This window comes from Chiroxiphia lanceolata, chromosome 4 (assembly GCF_009829145.1).
Source record: "Chiroxiphia lanceolata isolate bChiLan1 chromosome 4, bChiLan1.pri, whole genome shotgun sequence".
Lineage (NCBI taxonomy): Eukaryota > Metazoa > Chordata > Aves > Passeriformes > Pipridae > Chiroxiphia > Chiroxiphia lanceolata.
The window spans coordinates 9,373,663-9,394,373 of NC_045640.1; the positions used below are offsets into that span (position 1 = coordinate 9,373,663).

The 20,711-nt window shown below is 37.0% G+C and overlaps 1 protein-coding gene across 4 annotated transcripts in view; it reads right to left on the reverse strand.

Moving 5' to 3' along the window:
- POLN (DNA polymerase nu) overlaps nucleotides 1-20,506 on the reverse strand; it is a 93,217-nt gene extending 72,711 nt beyond the window's left edge. Inside the window, exons 1-12 of one of the 4 annotated variants that reach the window (XM_032686500.1) lie at nucleotides 20,395-20,506; nucleotides 19,669-19,809; nucleotides 16,541-16,602; nucleotides 12,920-13,408; nucleotides 12,273-12,460; nucleotides 10,390-10,502; nucleotides 8,422-8,579; nucleotides 5,396-5,464; nucleotides 3,916-3,976; nucleotides 3,647-3,711; nucleotides 2,780-2,863; nucleotides 2,276-2,365 (exon numbers count right to left, since the gene is read on the reverse strand). In XM_032686500.1, the coding sequence (XP_032542391.1) occupies nucleotides 2,276-2,365; nucleotides 2,780-2,863; nucleotides 3,647-3,711; nucleotides 3,916-3,976; nucleotides 5,396-5,464; nucleotides 8,422-8,579; nucleotides 10,390-10,502; nucleotides 12,273-12,460; nucleotides 12,920-13,408; nucleotides 16,541-16,602; nucleotides 19,669-19,795 (1,506 nt within the window). In that variant the 5' untranslated portion in view covers nucleotides 19,796-19,809; nucleotides 20,395-20,506. Of the gene's footprint in view, nucleotides 1-2,275; nucleotides 2,366-2,779; nucleotides 2,864-3,646; nucleotides 3,712-3,915; nucleotides 3,977-5,395; nucleotides 5,465-8,421; nucleotides 8,580-10,389; nucleotides 10,503-12,272; nucleotides 12,461-12,919; nucleotides 13,409-16,489; nucleotides 16,603-17,819; nucleotides 17,981-19,664; nucleotides 19,810-20,394 lie in introns of those variants that run through there. The other 3 variants (XM_032686502.1, XM_032686501.1, XM_032686503.1) reach the window with 3 other exon arrangements.
- Between the last annotated feature and the right edge of the window lie 205 nt (nucleotides 20,507-20,711).

Sequence of the window (20,711 nt, forward strand, 5' to 3'; positions counted from 1 at the left end):
CAACAATAAATCTTACGTTCCAACAAAAAGATGACATGCATTCTATTTCACTGGTCCCTCCCATCTCCCAAGGCTCTCTGTCACTCTACAAAATTACATATTAGATCTATGAAACCTCCTTCTTGTTGAGTAGTGTGGGGGTTTCATGGTTATACTGTTGACATTACCTCAGATCATATATGGTAGTTCAGACACTTGGCTGAAAAGTGGTTCTAAAGGAATTTCTTCCTTTAGAAACAAATGTTACCTTTTTACCTTCCCCAGAAATGTTCTCCAGAACTTTGACTCCCATGTAAACTACAGCAATACAATTGTGGCAGCAAATCAGAAACAGGTGCAGCTGGACAGAGGCTTCTTCTGTTCCAAGAAGGAATTCCATTGCTATTATTATCTTAACAAAATGATCTTTTAATGATATGTACAAAGGGACTGAGTGGACCCTCAGTCAGTGTGCAGATGACAACAAACTGGATGGAAGAGTTGATCTGCTGGAGGGCAAAAAGGCTCTGCAGAGGGATCTGGACAGGCTGGATCAAGGGGCCAAGGCCAATGGTCTGAGGTTCAGCAAGGCCAAGTGCCAGGTCCTGCCCTTGGGCCACAAAAACCCCCTGCAGTGCTACAGGCTGGGGGCAAGTGCCTGGAAAACTGCCCAGTGGAAGGGACCTGGAGGTGCTGATTGACAGTGGCTGAACGTGAGCCAGTGTGTGTGCCCAGGTGGCCAAGAAGGCCAATGGCATCCTGGCCTGCATCAGGAATAGTGCAGCCAGCGGGACCAGGGCAGTGACTGTCCCCCTGTGCTGGGCACTGGTGAGGCCACACCTTGAATCTTGTGTTTAGTTTTGGTCCCCTCATGACAAGGAAGACATTGAGGCACTGGAGCGAGTCCAGAGAAGGGCAACAAAGCTGAGGAAGGGTCTGGAGCACAAGTCTCATGAGGAGCAGCTGAGGGAGCTGGGGGTGTTTTGCCTAGAGAAAAGGAGGCTCAGGGGAGATCTTGTTGGTCTCCCACAACCTGATAGGAGGTTGTAGCCAGGTGGGGATCAGCTTCTTCTCCCAAGTAACAAGTGACAGGACAAGAGGAAATGGCCTCAAGTTGCACTAGGGGAGGGTTAGATTGGATATTAGAAAAAATTTCTTCACCAAAACGGTTGTCAAACACTGAAACAGGTTGCCCAGGGAAGTGGTAGAGTCACCATCCCTGGAGGGATTTAAAAGACATACAGATGTGGCACTTGGGGACATGGTTGTGACTGGACTTGGCAGTATTTGGTTAACAGCTGGACTCAATGATCTGAAAGGTTGTTTCCAACCTAAATAATTCTATGAAAAGAAAGGTGAATCCACATTTGCCTAAAGTTACCAAGAAGTCTGCAATTTGGTCTTGATTTCATTTTTAAACAAATGTTTTTGACAGATTTCTGGACTTGTGTGGGATCATCCACGAACATCTGCATTGCTGAAAATTATCTGCTCCAACATTAACAAAAGAAAGAACTAAAGGAGCTTCATATGCATGATATTTTTTACACTGAATCTAAAGATACATTTGATCTCTTGTACAGGTGTATCAAGTATCTAAACTGTTTGCTCATTGCTTCTGTTAGGGAACAAGATCATATCAAGATCCTGCAGATCTAATTCCAAATGCAACCATTTTTACTGAAGGCAAGCCTCTCCACAGAGGGAACAAAAAAACATTAGTCTGAGGAAAATTCATGCACACAAGTAAAACACTGAACCATACAAAGAAAGTGGTAACTTTCAATTCAAACCACAGGTATCAAGTAATTTCCTACAGAAATTAATGAATGAGTCAAGGGTCCATAAAAAGATGACAATATGGTTTTAGCCCAAATCTGCTGATGGCAAAGAGGAAGTCTGGGGTGCTATTTCCTCTGACAGCAGATTTTACATTAATGCTCTTTTCTTTGACCCATGGTCTGTGTCACTCAGCCAGTCAGTCATTTTGAGCTACCAAAATCTGACCAGTAAGAAAGTCTCTCTCCTTTGAAGAAGATGGTCATACAGGTATTTTGGTATTAAAGTTTTTAACCCTGGTTTATAGCTGAAGTTTAGCTTCAGTAGCTAGTGTCTTTTTCCCCATCATAGAGTGCATCTTTCTTTTCCGCCATAATTATGCAAAGCATAATTAGAACAATACAAAAATAAATCAAGATCGTTAGGAAAACTTTAGGCAAATCACAATTTCACTGGAATATAACTTAGAAGTTTTGCTAAATCATGCAGCTGGTTTTAAAACCCCTCCCCATCTCACCACAGCTTCTGAGGTGGACACAAGTTGCTGTATTTCAGTTCTGTGAAGTTTCTCACACAGGGTATGCAGCTTTAACTTATCAAATAGTACCTACAGTTAGAAAAACACGTAACAAATGTTTCAGTGTTTCAAGTGCTGAAATAGAAAGGATAATTATTTGGTGCTTGAACTTTAGTCTATAATACATGTTTCATAGTAAATAGAGCATACTGTAGCAAAGAGAACTAACACAGAATTGAAAAGACCAGATCTTTATTTCTGAGCTATTGAAACAGTAATGTAATGTATTTACTAAAAACAAATGCCTAATTCAAACACAGATCATCCAACATTGTCAGATTTATGAAAAACTACGTGTTCCTCATTAAGATCAGAAAATAAGGCAATTAATATAGAAGAAAAGAATTCAGAAGTTGTAAGGACATATATGCTTTACAGTTCTTCTGTATCAATAACAATTTACAGAATGTGCACCTTACATAAATACAGGAGTGCAAATATTACCTCTCGGAGTTGATAACTGCTGGTCAACAGGAACTGTTCTCCAGCAACTTGATGAGCTTCCTGTTCAAGCTCTTTGAGCCGCAACTATAAATTAGTACATCAGAATTATTCTGTTTACATTATTATTTTTTTCAATATCTGCCAATTCCTAGGTTAATGAGGATATTAGACTTTTATTTAAAAATGGAGAACTTGATATTATGTAATCATTGCTGACTGGCTATCAACATTTACTTTAGTAGACTGCTTATATACTCTTTAATCTACATTTCTTCATGACCTGGGAATGGGATTTACTGTAGTAAAAGCCACTAACATTTGTGGGAAAAGAATTTAGATTACTGAAGACTATAGAGAGCTGTGAGAAAAAGAGCTATGGAAATTATTCTGATAAATTAGTAATCTATGATAATCCAGTTAGATTTTATGCTACAAAATGGGATTCTCTTGTGGTTGTTTTTATCAAAGAACATGTAAGTTGTAAAGAGTGTATTGTTTACAAAGAGAGGCACTGAGAGCCAATTCTCAGGAAAGTGGCTACTGAAAACTAAGTTCAGAAAGATTCATTACCATTTTTAATCTACAATGTATAACCCAAAAGGACCTGTACAATTTGCAAAGCAATTTCAGTTCTGGGGCAAGGCTAATGAAGCAAATATCTCTTTTTTACTCTCCTAAATAAAAAAGGGAAATATCCTAAAATGTAAATATCTCTTAGTTATATTTATAATAATAAAAGTACTAAAACCTCAAACTGTTAGATTAAAAGTGACAAAGGTTCTTTCTCTTTTTAATCAGCTATCCTCAGTAAAAGCACAAAGATGATGCTATACAACTTCAAAAAGAAAAAATAAATACAAAATTTACCCCCAGAATCTCAGATGTTTTTTTCAGTTCTTGTTTGTTCACATATATTTTGTGTGTTTCCATCACTGTAAATACAATTATACATTGAGAACATTTACAATTAACAATTTCAGTCTTACATACTTCTTAGAAATGGAATCTCAAACTGCACACAGCTGTCATGAGACTAAGAAAACATTTCATATTCTGATGTATTACATTCCACTTGAGCATAGTCAGGAGCTGTGTGAAAATAGTGAAGATTCTTATTTTGAACTGAACTTTCATACCTGCCAGAATTTTGATAAGTGGAAGCTCCAATGTGCAAAATAAGTTCCACAAACCTTGAGCCTGTAAAGCAAGGTATAAATACATTTGTTAGTACCAGCTAATTTAGATCTTAAAACATATGGTAGTGTCATTAGGTGCATCTATTTTCCAGTGAGCAGTACTTCACTTTCTGCATATTCCCTTTTTATATGACAACACTGTGGCATGAAAATACTACTTATTGTAAATTATAGTATCTAAATGTTGTATCACTTCCTTCTGTGGGGAATAGTAATACATTTTGAAATAGTAACCATTTTGTACAGGAATACTAATAAAGATATTTAAAAAAAAAATCATTTTTCCAAACAGTTTATTTTTAGAGCAAGCCTCATTATAATAGGACACACGGTTATCCCTTTTTATTTATTCACTTGAACAATTAAGCAACCATTCATAATTCATAACTTTGTTTTCATTAGGAAGAAAATAAACAGATGATAGGATTATGTACAAATTAGTTACAGAGAACAGGAAGTCTGTTTTCTCTCTAACCACTGAGCAAGACTTGTCTAAAAACTCCTCCTGTAGGCTGGATCTGTGTTTCTGCACCTTTTGTGTTTCCTTGCTGCCTTGCTTCACTGATTGTTTGTCACACTCCTGGACCATTAATCTGGATATCCAGTTTCCTACGGCTCCATCAACTAGTGGTCTAAGCCCTACACTTGCTACTATCAACTTCAAAGAAAACCCCTAGGAAGCTATCATGTACCTTCCACCTGAGCATATCCCTACATATTCTGACACTTTTCCAGGTATGTGACTACAGGCACAAAAAAACCCCCAAACCATTAAAAGAGTTTTTGAGATGCATCCTGAACTGCAATAAGGGGTAAAACACAATAAAACAGTTCACTTGGGAGGGACCTACAATGACCTCCCACTGCCTGATCAATTGGGGGTTGACTAAAATTTAAAGCATGTTATTAAGGGCACTGTCAAAATGCCTCCTAAACATCAACAGCCCTGGGGCATAAACCACCTTGCTGGGAAGCCTGTTCAGAGTTTGACCAGTGTTTGGTTAATACAACCTAGAGCAAAAGATATGCTGAGATTTTGTACCCAAGGAATACATAGGAAAAACAGCTATATTATGTTGTCCCTCTGTTAACACTTTTTAGTCTGTAATATACAGATTTCAAATACCAAAAGATAAGTCACAATATTCTGAACCTTTCTTGTTCTCAGAATCTTCATTTAGATAATTCAGTTAACTGTTGCAGAGGAAAAGGTTCTTCTAAAGATTGAGACTATTTCCTCCTTCTAGAAAAAATGGAAAATTCAATGGGTAACTTATTTTAAATGTTGACTGTCAAAGTAAACCAGTATGGACCGAAGCACTCTAACTAGATTCTAATTTGAATGAGAAATACATGACTCTCTTTAATTCCTGATAATACTTCCAAAATTATTTCTGAACAACTTCTTTTTGTATCTTACCTTTAAGTCACGAGCAAGGTCCATCATTACATTATAAAGCTTCTCCAAGTTCACACCTAAGTTTTGATACTGATATAAATAAATAAAAAATAAAACAATAATTTTACGCTAAAATGGAAGTATTTAGAGTTCTATATTTTTTATCTTTTTTAAAAGGTATCAAATTGTAAAAATAAGTTTTCCTGTTTTTCTGTATGTCTTCTGTCACATTAACATTTTAGAAACGTTTTTAGACCTCTGACAAACCCAAATCATGAACACAGAACTACATGAACATTCCAGATTTTATCTGTTCCTTCATGTACATTTTGCACAGATCACAGAGAAATAGTATCAAACTGCCTTTGATATTGAAGTCAGAGTTCTATTAGTACTTGTAAAATGAGGAAAAATTCCTTTCAGTTTTCTTTCTCATATAAGAACTATCACTCTTCTGTGCCAGAACTGTTCACTTCCTTCCCTTCTGTTCCACACAGAGCCATTCCACCTCCTTCAGGTGGCTAGGATACCATTTTGAAATGCATACAGACACTGAGATTATGACTGTTGCCTCCAAGAACACACACTGCAGCAGTTTGTGAAGAACTGTTGCCCATGGGATGGAGTCACACTGGAGAAGTTCATGAAGGACTGTCTCCCACAGGAGGGACCCCACAGGGAGCAGGGGAAGGACTTCTTGCCCTGAGCAGTGGCAGAAATCAACCTATGAGGAACTCCTGGTAACCCCCATTCCCATCTCCCTGCACTGCTGGGGTAGAGGAGATAGAATTTGTGAAGGAAGGAGGGAAGGGTGGGGGAAGGTGTTTTTAAGATTTATTTTACTTCTCATTCTCCTGCTCTGATTCTGTTAGTAACAAATTTAATTAATATCCCCACTTTGAGTCTGTTTTGCCCATGATGGTGTTTAGTGAGTGATCTCTCCTGGTCCTCACCTCAACTCATGAACCCTTCCTCATATTTTCTCTCCTCTGTCCAGTTGCAGAGGAGAGTGAGAGATTGGCTTTAGTGGGTACCTGGTGTCCAGTCGGGGTCAACACACTACACAGTCTAGTCCTATGAGTGAGGACTTCTCTCTGTCCCAGACAGACTAATTTAAGCAGGCCCACACTGCAGTGAAAGTCATCAACCTGTCTCCAAGAAACCTCGTCCATGCCAACCTGACCCGGAACAAACAAGATGTCTGTGAAATACAGACAGTTTGCTTGATCCCATTCTGGAGGCGGGAAAGTGCCCAGTGACAGGCTTCAATTGACACCAACAATGCTCATCAGCGAATGCAGCAATGACACAAACTGCAAGATGGTTAGCACCTGTTCCAGCAAAGGTTTCAGGGAATACAGACCATGATCCCTTTGGCACAGCAACAAATACATAGACAAGCAGCACATCTTCTATGCTGAAGGTGTGTGGGTGAGTAGTGAGCTACAGAATAAACCAGCAGTCATTCCAAAGACTATGGTGGGTAGACAAGATTAGGACAATACAGAGGGAGCTTCTCTGAATTAGTGGGGGATGAGACATGATGTATCACTTATCACAGATCCCTCTGGGAGTACAGACACCTGTTAGGAACCTGCCAGCAAGGACAGAGCAAGAAGGCTGAAGAGAGAAATCTGGCTAAGAGCCAGGATTCACAGGAGGAACTGGGACTCACTGAGCAAACAGAAGAGTCAAAAAGGAAGTGTGAGAGTCCAGGTAACAAATTAAGGAATAAAGAATGGGGGGGGGAATAATCACAGGATGTTACAAGGAGGCATTAACTTGGACTTGAGTGAACAAGTCAGCAAAAAGGTTGGGGCAAGGAAACAAACTAGACCTGAAGAGAGACAGGAAGGAAATATTATTTCAGTATTTAATTCAGAGCTGGGAATCAGGATGACAAAGTTGAGAAATGATAACTAAGAACAGATGTGATATCTGAAGAACAAAAGACTGAGTCAAGCTAAGGAAAGAGACAAGACTAGGGATGCTGACTCACAGGAGGGCCATGACATATAGAAATAACCAACAAGTTTATAGTTTCTGCCTGTTTGCCTGTCCATTCCCTACACTAATAGCTTAATGCATGAAGTAGCTTCTGAAGAACTGCAGTTTACAGCCAGTGTTTTAAAGCAAACTGGCTCTGGTTTTCTTGGAAATGTCTATACTAACAGGTACGTGCCGATACAACGACCTCTGTCCGTGCTCTGAGCCCACTTGACATTTGGGGACTTGAATCACAGAAGTCCTACAATCATGCTGCAATATTTGGTCTGGACAACCAAGGCCTCAGAAAAGTGAACAGTTTTAAAAAAAAAAAAATCATTTAGGTTGCTGCACATCATCTTATCATTCAAACAATTTCTGAAGGCCACAGTAGATCACCATGGCCCAAAACATAGATATAAAAATTTTATAAAATTCAGTCAATATGTTTCAACAGGAATATAGGAAGATATTCAACAGGATATAGGAAGAAATTTCTATAGTGCTGGGGATAACATCTCAAAAAGTTTATCACACATTCTCTCGTAATGAGAGAATAAAAATTCAGATCTTTTCATTCACATGCTTGGAAGTTCACATTTGACTCCTGCTGTTCCTCAGCCTGTGGTGTGGTGTCTTTACCAGCTGTGAAATTTAGCAAAATTTTAATAATAATCAACTAAATATAGTCTACAAGTTCACAGGAACTGGAAAAGGCAGCATCAGACACTTTGGAAAGGAGAGCTGGAAATCATTTTGCAGGGAAGTGGAAAGAAAAAAGATAAGATTATACATTAATATTGTTACTGAACATTACAGTTTTGAAAGAAAATTTCACAGCTGTCCCTGGAGAATGAGATCCCATCTTGGTAGAATGCAGTGGAACCTTCCCTTCTTCCCTTTCTTTAGATTTCCAACAAGTAGTATTAATAGAATAATTTTCTCCCATTAGAAAAGCATTATCTATCTTTTCATGCAACATTTTGTAGGCAAAAGCAATTCTTTTATCATTTCCTTCCCCTTTCAACCCAACCACAAACAACTGAAAACTAACTACTTACAGATGCATTTCTCAAAGTGCCTGTATCTGTATTTTCTGCTCCCTTTGAGAAAGGCTTTTCAAAATACTTCTGTATTAAAGATTCAAAGGAAGGAACTGTGTCGCTGGGGTTTATGAGCCATGCTGCAATCCTTGGATCCAACACAACACTATCGGCAACTACAAGAATAAGTTATTTCTAACAATCAAAATATTTATATTACCCCCTAAACTAAAAAATACCTCTAAAGTTTTGCCCATTTTTCCTGTACCCACACTTCATAAAAGGACAAGTATTAACTCTACAAAAATGTTAAACATTGAATTCGCAGCTGTAACAAATAGTCAATATCATGACTACACAGGAGTAAGTTCAGTATTAAATATTTTTGAAGAGGGTTATTTTGTGAGGTTGAGGTGGGGTTTTTTCACTGGTCGATTTTTCCAAGTTTTAAAATATAAGTAAGCCTTTGGTTCTTTAGATTTACTGTTAAAGCCTCTCTTTCTCATCACTGGAAAACTTCAAGTTGAAGTTTTGCTTATGAGTGTCTCCCACTGCTACACTTTGTGGTTGTTAACTTGATCCCCCAAACTGCCAACAGGGATCAGGGAGAGATTTGCTTCCTAGTAGTCAGACCGAGATTGTTAATGCACATATGAATTCACACATGGGTGCCCAACACATTGTTTCCAAAAATCAGAACCTTTTGTCCTATAGGATCATAAGTGCTTACACTGCACTTTCTCTCATGTTCACATTGGATAGCATGGAGCAAGCCCAGTGCTGCTTCAGTTCCCTCTGAAATACAGTTTCAACATGTGTACTGCAGTACTACAAAGACCAGGAAAAACTAATAACTACAATACCCTGTGATATATTCAAAGATAAACCTAAGTACCCTCTTCAGTAACCCCTAAGTTAGTTCAAACGATGACCTACAGGTACATTTATAGAGAACTCCATGCTACACAACCTTACAGACTCAGTTACCTGAAAGCAAACTTTAACATCTGTAATGCAAGGTACAGTTGCAGGACTAGTCTAAAGAGAATTTTTAGGGATTTTGTTTGTTTTGTAGGAAGGGGTTTTTTTTGGTTTCTTTTCCATAGCAGAAATAATGTGTGAGGAACTATCAACTTCCAAAGTTTAAAAACCTAGACAAGAATTCTTTTGGTTATTAGAAACTTCGGATTCAAACCCCATGCACCAGCTAGTATCTACTCTAGACCTAGTACTGCCTGTGTGTACAGGTTATAAAACTATCACTACTGGCAGTACCATCATGACATTTCTTCCCTCCTTTCCCATTCCCAGTGCTGTTTTATGTAGATCTTCCCACCAGATTTTAAATCACCTTCAGTTTACTGTGATTTACTGATGAAACTTTTCAGATGCTGAACACAAGCTGGCAAGGCTCCATAGAGGAAGCCCTTTCTGAAAGGTCACATTTACTTTTGTAACTCACTCAGCAGGAACCTGATACATGGAACCAAACAGGCATTATATCGACATCTTATGCCTTCTGTTTGTAGTTGCTTTTAAATCCAACAAACAAGTCTTATTTGTTCCTATCAAAAAAACACAAGTACACATTCAAATAATTCCTAAGTCTGACAACTGTGAGCATCTCTGGGATTTATTTTAGCCTTTCCTTTGAGCAGAGGAAGCTTTTTACTAGGGAATATGAAACATGAAGTAGTTCGACCTTTTCAGCTATAGTCAGGACTGCGTCGAGAGCTTTTGTTTCCACTGGAAGCTATCCTTAAATTACTCAATGATTTGATTCCTGCTCTAAGAAGAAATACATCATCTTCACATGTCAAGCCTCTGGACACATCCTCCCCAAGAGGGATATTCTTCTCCATGGTACTAAACCGTTTTTCAATATATTATTTAGCTACCAATGTAGTTATTTCTACACCCAGGGATTTTAACAGAGACATCAAAATCACCGAGATTATAGGATGAGATGGCAGATTCAATACTTACCTTGTTTCCAGCTGATTTCATTACCATAAACTTGAAGTAGAGTCCTCAGGAAATCTTTTGCATTGAAGCAAATTATTGGAATTTTGCACTGTAGCATTTGAAACAACACTTGCCTGCACAGAAGTAGTTCATTAACACACACTATACTGCTGCTACATTTAGTGAATCTATACACTTTATTCATTTAATTAGCACCTAATACTCAACAGTTAACCCAAGACATTTCCTTATTCCTATAAGAACAGAATATTGCATTTTGAATATTAAATTCTCAATTTAATAATACCTGAAGCTTCATTCTATAAGAAATTAAACATCCTAGCAGATATGCCTTATCATGCATTCATAAAGAAAACAAATCCTTGTTTGTGTCTCAAAGTTAAATACAACCTTAATCCAAAACAGCAACTGGCATCCCCGTAATATGTCAATATACCCAAATAAGATCACAGAGGTCAAGTCAATGTAGCATTGTAAAATATTGATTTAAAAGTTACTAGGCAATTTAAAATACCATAACTGCCTTGTGTTAGTACACTACTTAAATCTAGAATGTTTCATCTCTGTCATTTACTTCCATATCTTTTCAAACTGTCTATAATTCCCTCATTCATGGTATTTTAAATAGGTTTTACCAACTATATGTATGTAGATTTAATAATTACGTGTATCTTTTTTTATAAGTTCCATTTTGGTCAATACAGAAAAACAGTATTTTTTAATAGAACATTTTTGATGGTATGAAACCACAAGGTTTGGAACACTAGAAATCACACAGATCCTAAGGTATTACTGTATGCAGTATAGATCCATTATTAAACTGCACCATTCTTACAAGAAATAATTATCTATAAGATTCATCTAATACCCTAATTCAACTTATTATTTCTACTGTTCATATGTACCTGTTTTATTAACCTGTTATTTTCAATTCACAACAACCTATATTCAAGCTGACAACAAGACATTAAATTAGTTGTCATGTAACTCTAATATTACAGCTGGAGAAGCACAGGTAAGCAAAGTGACTTGTTTCAAGTCCCAGTGGAACAGTGGCAGAGATTTGACTAACAATCAAGTCCAACTTTGAAAATGAAAGCTTTGTAATTTAATAACCCCAGCTCAGCAGTTTATAATTAGGCAGTTAATACTGAAAATCATAAAACAGTCTGATGAATTTTTAACATGCAACTATTACACCTAAGAATCAGATTCAGTTCTCATTTCTCCCTTTATGGGATACAATTTCCAAGTTAATAGGAATAGAAATGGATTTTGGTTATAATAACTGGAAGTTTAAAACATAATCCAACTTTTTATTGAAATTTAGTCCAAGTATTAAACAGATACATTAAGCGCTTATTCTAAAAATTATATTGCATTATTACTGAATATTAGTAAAACTTCATTTGAGATCTCAAAAACCATTTAAAAAACCTGCCCTAAAAAGACGAAAAAATATTAGCATAGCTCAAAAGGGTGCTTACTGTAATAATGCCCATGAAAAAAGTACTAGATAAGAAATGCAGCTGAGGAAATGGAAGATAAAAACCAAGAAAGATAAACCTGAAAGAAACACATTCTTTGGTGCCATATAGCTTTAGCTGTTCATAAAGGATTTCCAAGGCAAATGTAAACAGTTCCTATCAGAATATCAATCTAGTTCTGCAGGGCTGCAGTTAAGTGATATGCTGAGGCCAAAGGAATAGTCTACTCTTATTTGGTTTAAATTAGCCCAGACTTGACATGGAACTAAAACAGCCAATATGAAACTCAATGAGCTTGACACGTTAAGGAGATTTAAGCTTGTGCTATGTAACCAACATCACTGCTGCTAAAAGCATATGTAAAGCAAAACAGTATTTTTTCCTACATGCTCTCACCAAGAAAATTTCATGTGAGCCTGTTCTTGTTCCCAGAGAGATGATCGTTCAGTTTTTAAATAAATTAATTTATCATTTTCCTTAGCAGCTTTCCAAGTACAGCCAGTTGAAGAGTGGCTGGGAGGGAAAGGGTGATCGGTCTGATTCTTCACTAGCACAACAACTCCTTTTACTGATGAGGTTGAGACCTGTTAAGTGTAATTACAATAATGTTTCCTCTGACAGATCTTGTGCAATCCTATAAGGAATAGTTCCCAAATATTTTACAAAATGAAACCTATTATGCACACTGGAGTTACTGCATACACCATTGACACAGTAGAGGAGCAGGCAAGTGTTTCAGTCTTGGAACAAAAATCCACAGTGACAGATACAGTAGAAAGTAGAAAAAAATATTCTAATTCAGTTTAACTTTAGGTACACAAATGTCTGGTTAGCCCAAGTGGTTTCATTTCCTTTAAGCTTTACTTGGTAGCTTAAAATAAAATGTAGTCAAAATATTAAGGTTTACCCCATTTTACATGTATATTTTGGTATGCAATACACAAAAGGGGTTCCCGACAAGCATGGGTTTGTGTTTGTCAGTCACATGCACATTCAGACGGTTCTACAGAACTGACTCTAAACAAAGCCAATCCTTCACTAACCTGTTCTGAGCTGAGCTGCGAAGAACCATCTTGAAATATCATAGTAGTTACAAAAGCCACTGCCTGTTCTATAGTTGCGAGCAGTTCTCTTTTTTCTTCACATCCCAAAGTGCTAATATCACAGGGATAATTTTCAGAAGTCTCTCTTTGTCCAGAGCTACAGTTGTATCTTCTTTCATGTGAAGAAGTGCAGGTCTTTACATGTAATCTTCTTGTTTTCTCAGAACAACATGTAGACACATTTTGCTTTCTTTTAAGAGGAACAGCTATTTTCTTTTCCCCATCCTTCAGCTTTTTTGCTTCTACTGAAAGATTTCTTTCTTGATATCCCCATGTTGGCAAGTCTGAATCCTGGTAACATCTCACTATTTTGGTATCTTGACAGCCAAGCATTTCATTGGTATGCACTGTCCTGACTATCTCACCAGCACTACTTTTTTCAGGGCTGGCAGATGTTTTTAAAATGGCAATTCTGGAATCACAAACCTCCTGGGAAAATTGGAATTTTTCTTTTAGCAAAGCAATTATTCAACTTATGAAGATAAATAAAAAATGCGATAATTTACATAACCTTTGAAGAAATCAATATTCTACGAAAAAATGTTGATACTAATAAAACAGAGTCAGTTTAGGGCAACCACATTACATAAACCAAAATTCAAGTATTTATCAGTAGAGATTATTTTGTGGACATATACTGTTTACATCCACAACCACTGCTGGTTTTTTTTAATCTTAGTCCAACATTAAAAAATGGCAAATCAACAACTCTAAGATGCATTTAGTCCAGTGTCCTGACTTCCATAGTGATGAGGTTATTAGTGTCTGAGAGAGAAGAGACCATTCATCTTCAGCTTCAATATTCAGAGCTTTTTTTCATGACAGCTTAGTTTGTTAAAGAACTTTTGGCAAGGAACCTTAATGATTGCTTTGGAAATCCAAGTACAGGAGTCAACCAGATCTCGTTAAGCAATTTACAAGAAAAAAATACATATGAAAGTTGCACCGTGGAAGGTGCATGAATAAGCACCATATTCTATTCTGTTTAACCCACTATAGCCAGAGCAGTTTTCCCAGTCCAGATAGTCCTTGGATCCCTTTACAGCAGCATGCTACTAAACAGCATTAAGCAAGATGCTGCATGGTAATGTTTTGTTTCTAATCCTTCATCCTTATTTCCTTCATAAATTTCCTTGTTATGCTACTGGCCTTAATACTTTCTTACTGTTTATTTTGCTACTTCTTTCTACAACCTCCTCAGCTGAGACAGATCCTCTGTCTTGATTTCATAAACAAGGACTCTGGAATGGCAACCGGTGACCTTTCAAGATTCCCCAAGGTGAATGTGTTTAACTATTTACAGATTACACAAAGTTGTATCTTCCCTCAATACTCTTTACACCTCCATCACCAATAGGCCTTAGAGGAGCCAGCAGGCTTTCTACTTCTGAGGCATTTGGAAAAATGATGTGTGATGCATTTGCAAGCTGTTCCTCCAAATTTATTTGGACTATATACTAATGTATACTTCATCTAATTTAGTCAAACAAGGCAAGTATAAAAGAATACAAATTCTGTTAAGTTCATGTTTTTGCAGGATGACATTTTTTAGTAGTGTCCTTCATACTCTTGGCCATACTACCTTTTCCTGCACAGATTTTAGTATTCATTTTAAATCTTCAGTATTGTTTTGAATAAATCCCTGTTACCTACACATGTTCTGATTCTGGAGGGCAATTCTATATACTTTCTTTAAAAAAGCTCCTTCAATTTTATGTATTTTCCTTTTTTGAAATTAAGCATCACTGTCTTATTTATCTTTTAATGCCTCAGAAAGATTACAGTCTCTGTCAGGGCACCTTTCAGTAGGAAGATTTTGAACCTAATCTCACACAGATTGAAATAAAAACCCATTTCTCTCTTTCTAACTGTTCCACAAAGCAGTTGTCTCCTCATTTTTAGTTGCAACATCATGCATAAATTTACCATTCACCCACTCCATTGAAAAGTAACTGAAGCCTCTCCAAATTACTCTATTTTCAGCTCTCCCAGCCCAGTCTCCTTCATACCTCTGCTGTCATAACCATTCCAAAAACTAAGGCTTCCTCACTTCAAAAGAACCACAAGTTACTGCAGTGCAGGGCTCCCTCCATTTCCCAAGATGACAGTTTTCACTGATCAAAGGATACTGTCCACCTCTATCCAATCTGGATAGATTAAACCAGCCAGAATGACAAAGCCAATAAGTTTGGGGATTTTTTTACAGTTTTGCAATATTCCTCAACCCAGTTCCCATATACCCAAACCTTCGAACTATGGAGTCAAAAGATGAAAAAGGCTTAAGACTGCTTGAGATGATACTTCACAGGATCAACTCTACAGGTTCTAAGTAAACAGAAAAAGGAAGCTTTTGCTACTACCAAAATGAATAGTGGTTGTTCTCAATGAAGACAAATTAAATGGACTTAGAGAATAATAATCAAAAAGTGGACACTATAAAGTTACCAGAAGTGGAAAAATAATATGCTTAAGAGCCATAGAAAGACAACTAATTCACTCAAGTGTATTCTCCAGTCAAACTGCAAATAGTTTTATCATTTAACACAGCAGAATTTGAATTATGACACTCCAGTAACTACAAAATCAGGAATAAGCAATTCTCTTTTAAAGGTTAAAAAATAAGAACAAGGCAATTTAATTATCCAGTCAGAATAATACAGCTGGTACTACAGTTAACCACAGGGAGAAACAGCAGCTTCCGCAAAGAACTGATCTCATCTTAGAAATAATGACGTGGCTGGAAGTAGAGAAAACTCCCAGGATGTAGTTTCATCATTTATGTCAACGTAGGAAGATTTCACTAGATGCAGCTAGTCAAAATTAGCATCTCATCATCACAAAAAGGGGTTCCACTACTACCCATGTGCACCCACAGCTGCATGAGCATCTATGAGCCAATGTAATTTGGAGGAAGTTATCCCACTCCATAAAAGAAATCAGTTTTCTGCATCCTGAGTAGCCTGAATGGACTTGCTGAAGTGTGCAACATGCACCAGAGTCAGAGTAAGTAAGGCTGTGAAACTTGCAGCTGGGACAGGAGTACACTTGCAGCATCTGCAACTCATCGATAGACAGAATGGATTTTACGTCAGGGCCTGAGCTGGGGCTGCTGCAATTTCCCACTCCCACTCTTGCCCTGGCTCTCACTCACATGCACATAAAGCCAAATTGAGAGAGATGATTAAACCCAAAATTTAACTTCCTAGTACAGAGTAATTTTTCATCTTGAATCAGCTCACTTTATGATTATGCTCTACCACTGTCCAGTGACAGAAGTCTGAGAACATTTTTAAACCCTGGTAACTGCCTGAATGTGGCAATCTCATTTCTGATCACTCTGTCATAAAAAAACAACTTCCTGTGGAAAGGGTAACAGAAGTGGGGCCAAGACTCTCATGGGTAAATACATGCCAAGTGCAAAATAAGACAGGAAAAGCTACCTGAACTGTGAGTGTATAAAATATATCGTGATAAAGCTTCTTATGGAAGAACCAGTGTATAACTTCAAACCTGCTATAAAAGGACTGCTTTTAGTGGTTTTCAGTCTTACAAAATGCTTGCCTTTTCATTTCTCAGATGTGCATCCTTATCACCTACTTTATTTTCCTTTGTCTTCTCTATACCTTTAAAAAAGAAGAAACAATTTACAATACAAATGAATCTGTAAGCAGTGCACATAACTTAGGTTACACAGAGTACTATTACTGACATTTTTACCAAACCTAAAACAACTGTATTAAAATTTTCCTCGACAACCATTTTATCAAATTAATATCATTCATGCTTAAAAGGGCCCTGCAGGTTCTGAAACATGCATATGCAAAAGCCTTCTTTGTCACCATTAAGAAAAAATTAATTCAAATTCTCTACAAAGCATACAAACATTTTCCACGGTGCTCAGAAGAGGCATTGCTGTAATTCCACAAAGAGGCGTATTTCCTTCTTTCAAGAAAACACAAAGCATTTTGGTCAAAATAAAGCTTGTGGCGTGGGCATGAAGAAAAAAACCCAACCAAACCCTACAAACATTACACATTTTAGCTGTTTTCTTGGAATTAAGCAGTATTATTCCACAATAACTTTGTTCTATAAAGCACTATTTGCATATATGACTTTAATATATCGTGCCCTACAGCGAACCCTGCAGGGGATAACTTTTTCACGTTGTTCATCCTGCAACAGAACAGGTACTGTAAGACCGGACAAGAACAGAGAGCAAGGGGAAATTCAGACCTACAAACTGACAGAAAGGTAAGGTGATACCAGTTCCAGAAGAAGCGGGATGGCCACCCATGCTGGGTCTGACACACCCAGCCAAAAGACACCTCAGGGGCAAAGTATGTATTTTGTCCCCCCATAGTGAGTACAACAATAAACTGATGCTGTCAGCTACCAACCTGCATTACCAGCAGCAGGACACTTTCTGAATCTCACATACTGATGACCAACATCAAACAAAGCATAAAGTGACCTATTTCTATTTACTAAAACTGTTTTTAAAAATTATTGTCTAGGCAAATCAAGACCCTGTACTTAAAATACTAAAAAAAGCCTTTTCCAGAAGAAACTAAGCTTATCATTGCATGTTGGTATAAGTGTATAATCAGCCATTTATCTCCAGCTCAGACTTCTAACCTGAGCTGTTAGAACAGCCAACAAGGCATAGCTGTATTTGTAGCTTCAAACATTTTAGGTCTGGTTTTCTTGACACTTTCTACAACAATAAGATTATAAATTAAGAATGATAGTATCTGAGTTTACATTCAGTGCTTTTAATTGTTTCAAAGCAAGATACTTTTTCTTGACAAATCCACCCTCCAGAGAAGATGATGAGGATTACATTTCTCTCCTCCAGCACACAGCAATCAGTATGACAGACTGAAGAGAGATGCAACTTCCCATTTCTGATTTCTGAATTACGGCAAAGTATCACCAGATGGCAGCAGAAACCTGTCCTTGCCCTCCAGCTCCTTAAGGTTTGATGGAAACATTACAGTTCTACTGCCAAGACAACCACAGAATTTCACCAACTAGGTCAAAATTGTAGATCTTTGTTCTATTTGAGCCCAATATTTACCTCCTAAAAGACAAACAGTTTTTCCATTAAGTAGAATATAAAAATCTACCAATAAAACACAGCTCAATACAGTTTGAAACAGACTGAATAACATGGCAGGTTTCTGTTTGGTTTTGTCTTTAAGAGAGGTGAACTTTTTCTTCTTTCCAGATCCACACTAAAGCTAGATAGATAGATAGATAGATAGATAGATAGATAGATAGATAGATAGATAGATAGATATGCAATTTCCTAAGAGCAATTCAAATAGGTCTGTTAAATCTGTACACTTTAAACAAAACTTGTTGAGTAATTACTGCATGGAAAACAAGAGCAAGAAAATCTTTTCATGTGACCTGCTGCTACAAAATGCTTACACTGTTCTTTTGCTCCCCAATAAACAGGGATTTAGCAGCACTACAAAGACGACCACAAGCTCATTTGGTCAAAGATACCAGACACCTTCATGGTGTTCCAAAAAAAATAAGGATCTGCAATTTTACACCTTGAGAGAGAGTGAATGGATCAAGAGTAGACAATAAAACTGTGTTATTGCACAGAACTGAGACTTCCCCAGTCTAAGACAAAAAATATTACTGAGAAAAATTAAGGCAGGGAAAATTACAAGGTAGCAGGAGAAGTAGAATGGCAATTAAACCAAGGCTGAAAAGAGATCTGATTTTGTTTAAAATCATCTGGGTTTTGATCCCAGATGTACCATGTACAATGTACCATTTTAAAATGAACTTATTTCTTCAAATGTGTATCACTGACTGACAATGAACTCCTACCCTTGTCACTCCACTGATTCAATACTTTACTACTGAAAGAGGGGCCTGAACCATAATTTATACAAAACTGAGGCTGCAAAAACCACCATGTACACAAGAACAAATCCCATCATTTAAATAATATTCCAGGATCTAGTTCTCAGGAAAAAATAGACAACTGAAACTGAGCAAAACTCTAACTTTCTATCTACTTCCTTCCAGAGTTACCAGACTGACAGACTATGACATGCAGAGAATTGAGAAAAAAAATTACATCTTGCAAAACCCCTCTAGCATCCACAGTGTTCTGAGTAAGATTTGCCCAAAAGAAAGATCTGCTGAGGCACTTGTAACATTACCTAATTTGCTCTTTCACTGGGACTTTTGTTCACTCTTCCTCCTAGAATTTCACAAGGAGTGCATTGCTAATGAACACATGTTTAAAGCACAGACATGAGTCTGGAGAGATCACGGGCCACCTGGTGAGCTCCTAGTCCCTCTAGTGATCTTCAAATATCTAGTCCAGAGTCACGTTCATGTATACATCTAATTTATTGCATTTAAGATTATTAGTTAAGTAACAGTTTGAAATTCTCATCTACTTCTACACCACAGAGGAACAGAAAGAAAAAAAATTAAATTGAGGGTACTCTTCCTTGCACTCACATAACATTATTTAATCAGAAAAGTCCCAGAAAATGTCACAGTTACAGCTTAATTCCTTTTCTAAACCTGTAATCCTAAAACCTCATCTTTTTTTTTTCCCCATTTAAAAATAAAGACTAGAGGTTTGATATTGTTTTGTTTGTTTGTGTTTCAATTTTTCAACTGAAAAACACTTAAAAAGGCTAAGACTTACTCACTCTGGTTATTTTCTCTGTTTGTCTGAACTTCTACAGGAATAGACTGCAGAGCTGTCATAATCCTCTGAGCAGTATCAGATAAAGGCACTTTAGAAATCTCACATCCTATGTACATGCACTGCTCCATTTTTAAGATTATACCTATATGCAGAACACACAAATTATCAATTAATCAAAGCCACAAACCATCCTCACTTATATTCTGTTGAAAATATAGTGAACATGTTCAGTCATTCATTCTCAATAGAAAATTACATTTCCTCCCAGACATGTCTGCTAGCAACATATTGTAAATAAAAATGTAATAACTTTTAAAGACTGGTATCTTTGAAACAGTGTTTTAATACATTAATAAAAAAAAAAAATCAGCACTCTTAAGTACAGTTAATTTGTACCAGAAAAAAAAAACCTAGCAAATAAATCAAGAATTTGATGTATGTCTGACATGCTTTCCCCCCTCAATATCTTTAAACCAGTCTAGCACATGCATACCCTTACTTTATTGGTGCTTGGATTTTATTAGGAAAAAAACAACCAAATGTCAAGTAACTGCCAAAATTGAGCCAACACAAGATGAAAGAAACACACATTACTAGCATGGTATATACAACCATTAATTATGTGCTGTTTCAGAAAATACTTGTCATAAAAGACCTCTGTTTCCTAAATTTTGTATAATTGAGGCACTCAAGTGCTGTTATATACAAGTAACTTTAAAATACTTACTACAGTTTGTCAGTTTGAGAAACTGGCCAGGAACATCTACAGTCTCTACAACCTTTGACCACCACTGTTGTCCTAAACTTTATCCTTTTCTGAAAAGGAGGAGCTTTTCCAGTTGACCTGGCCATATTCTATAATACATACAAAATACTTGGAAAATCCTTAGATACATAAGACATTGGAGAATCACAAATAATGGTGTCCATACTGATGCCTTGTTATTTTACAGTTAGACTAGAAGAATGCATAAAGCTTACCAAAAACACAGAAGAAATATCCAACATTTTAAAAACACTTAAAGGATCCAAGCTGTCCAAGTC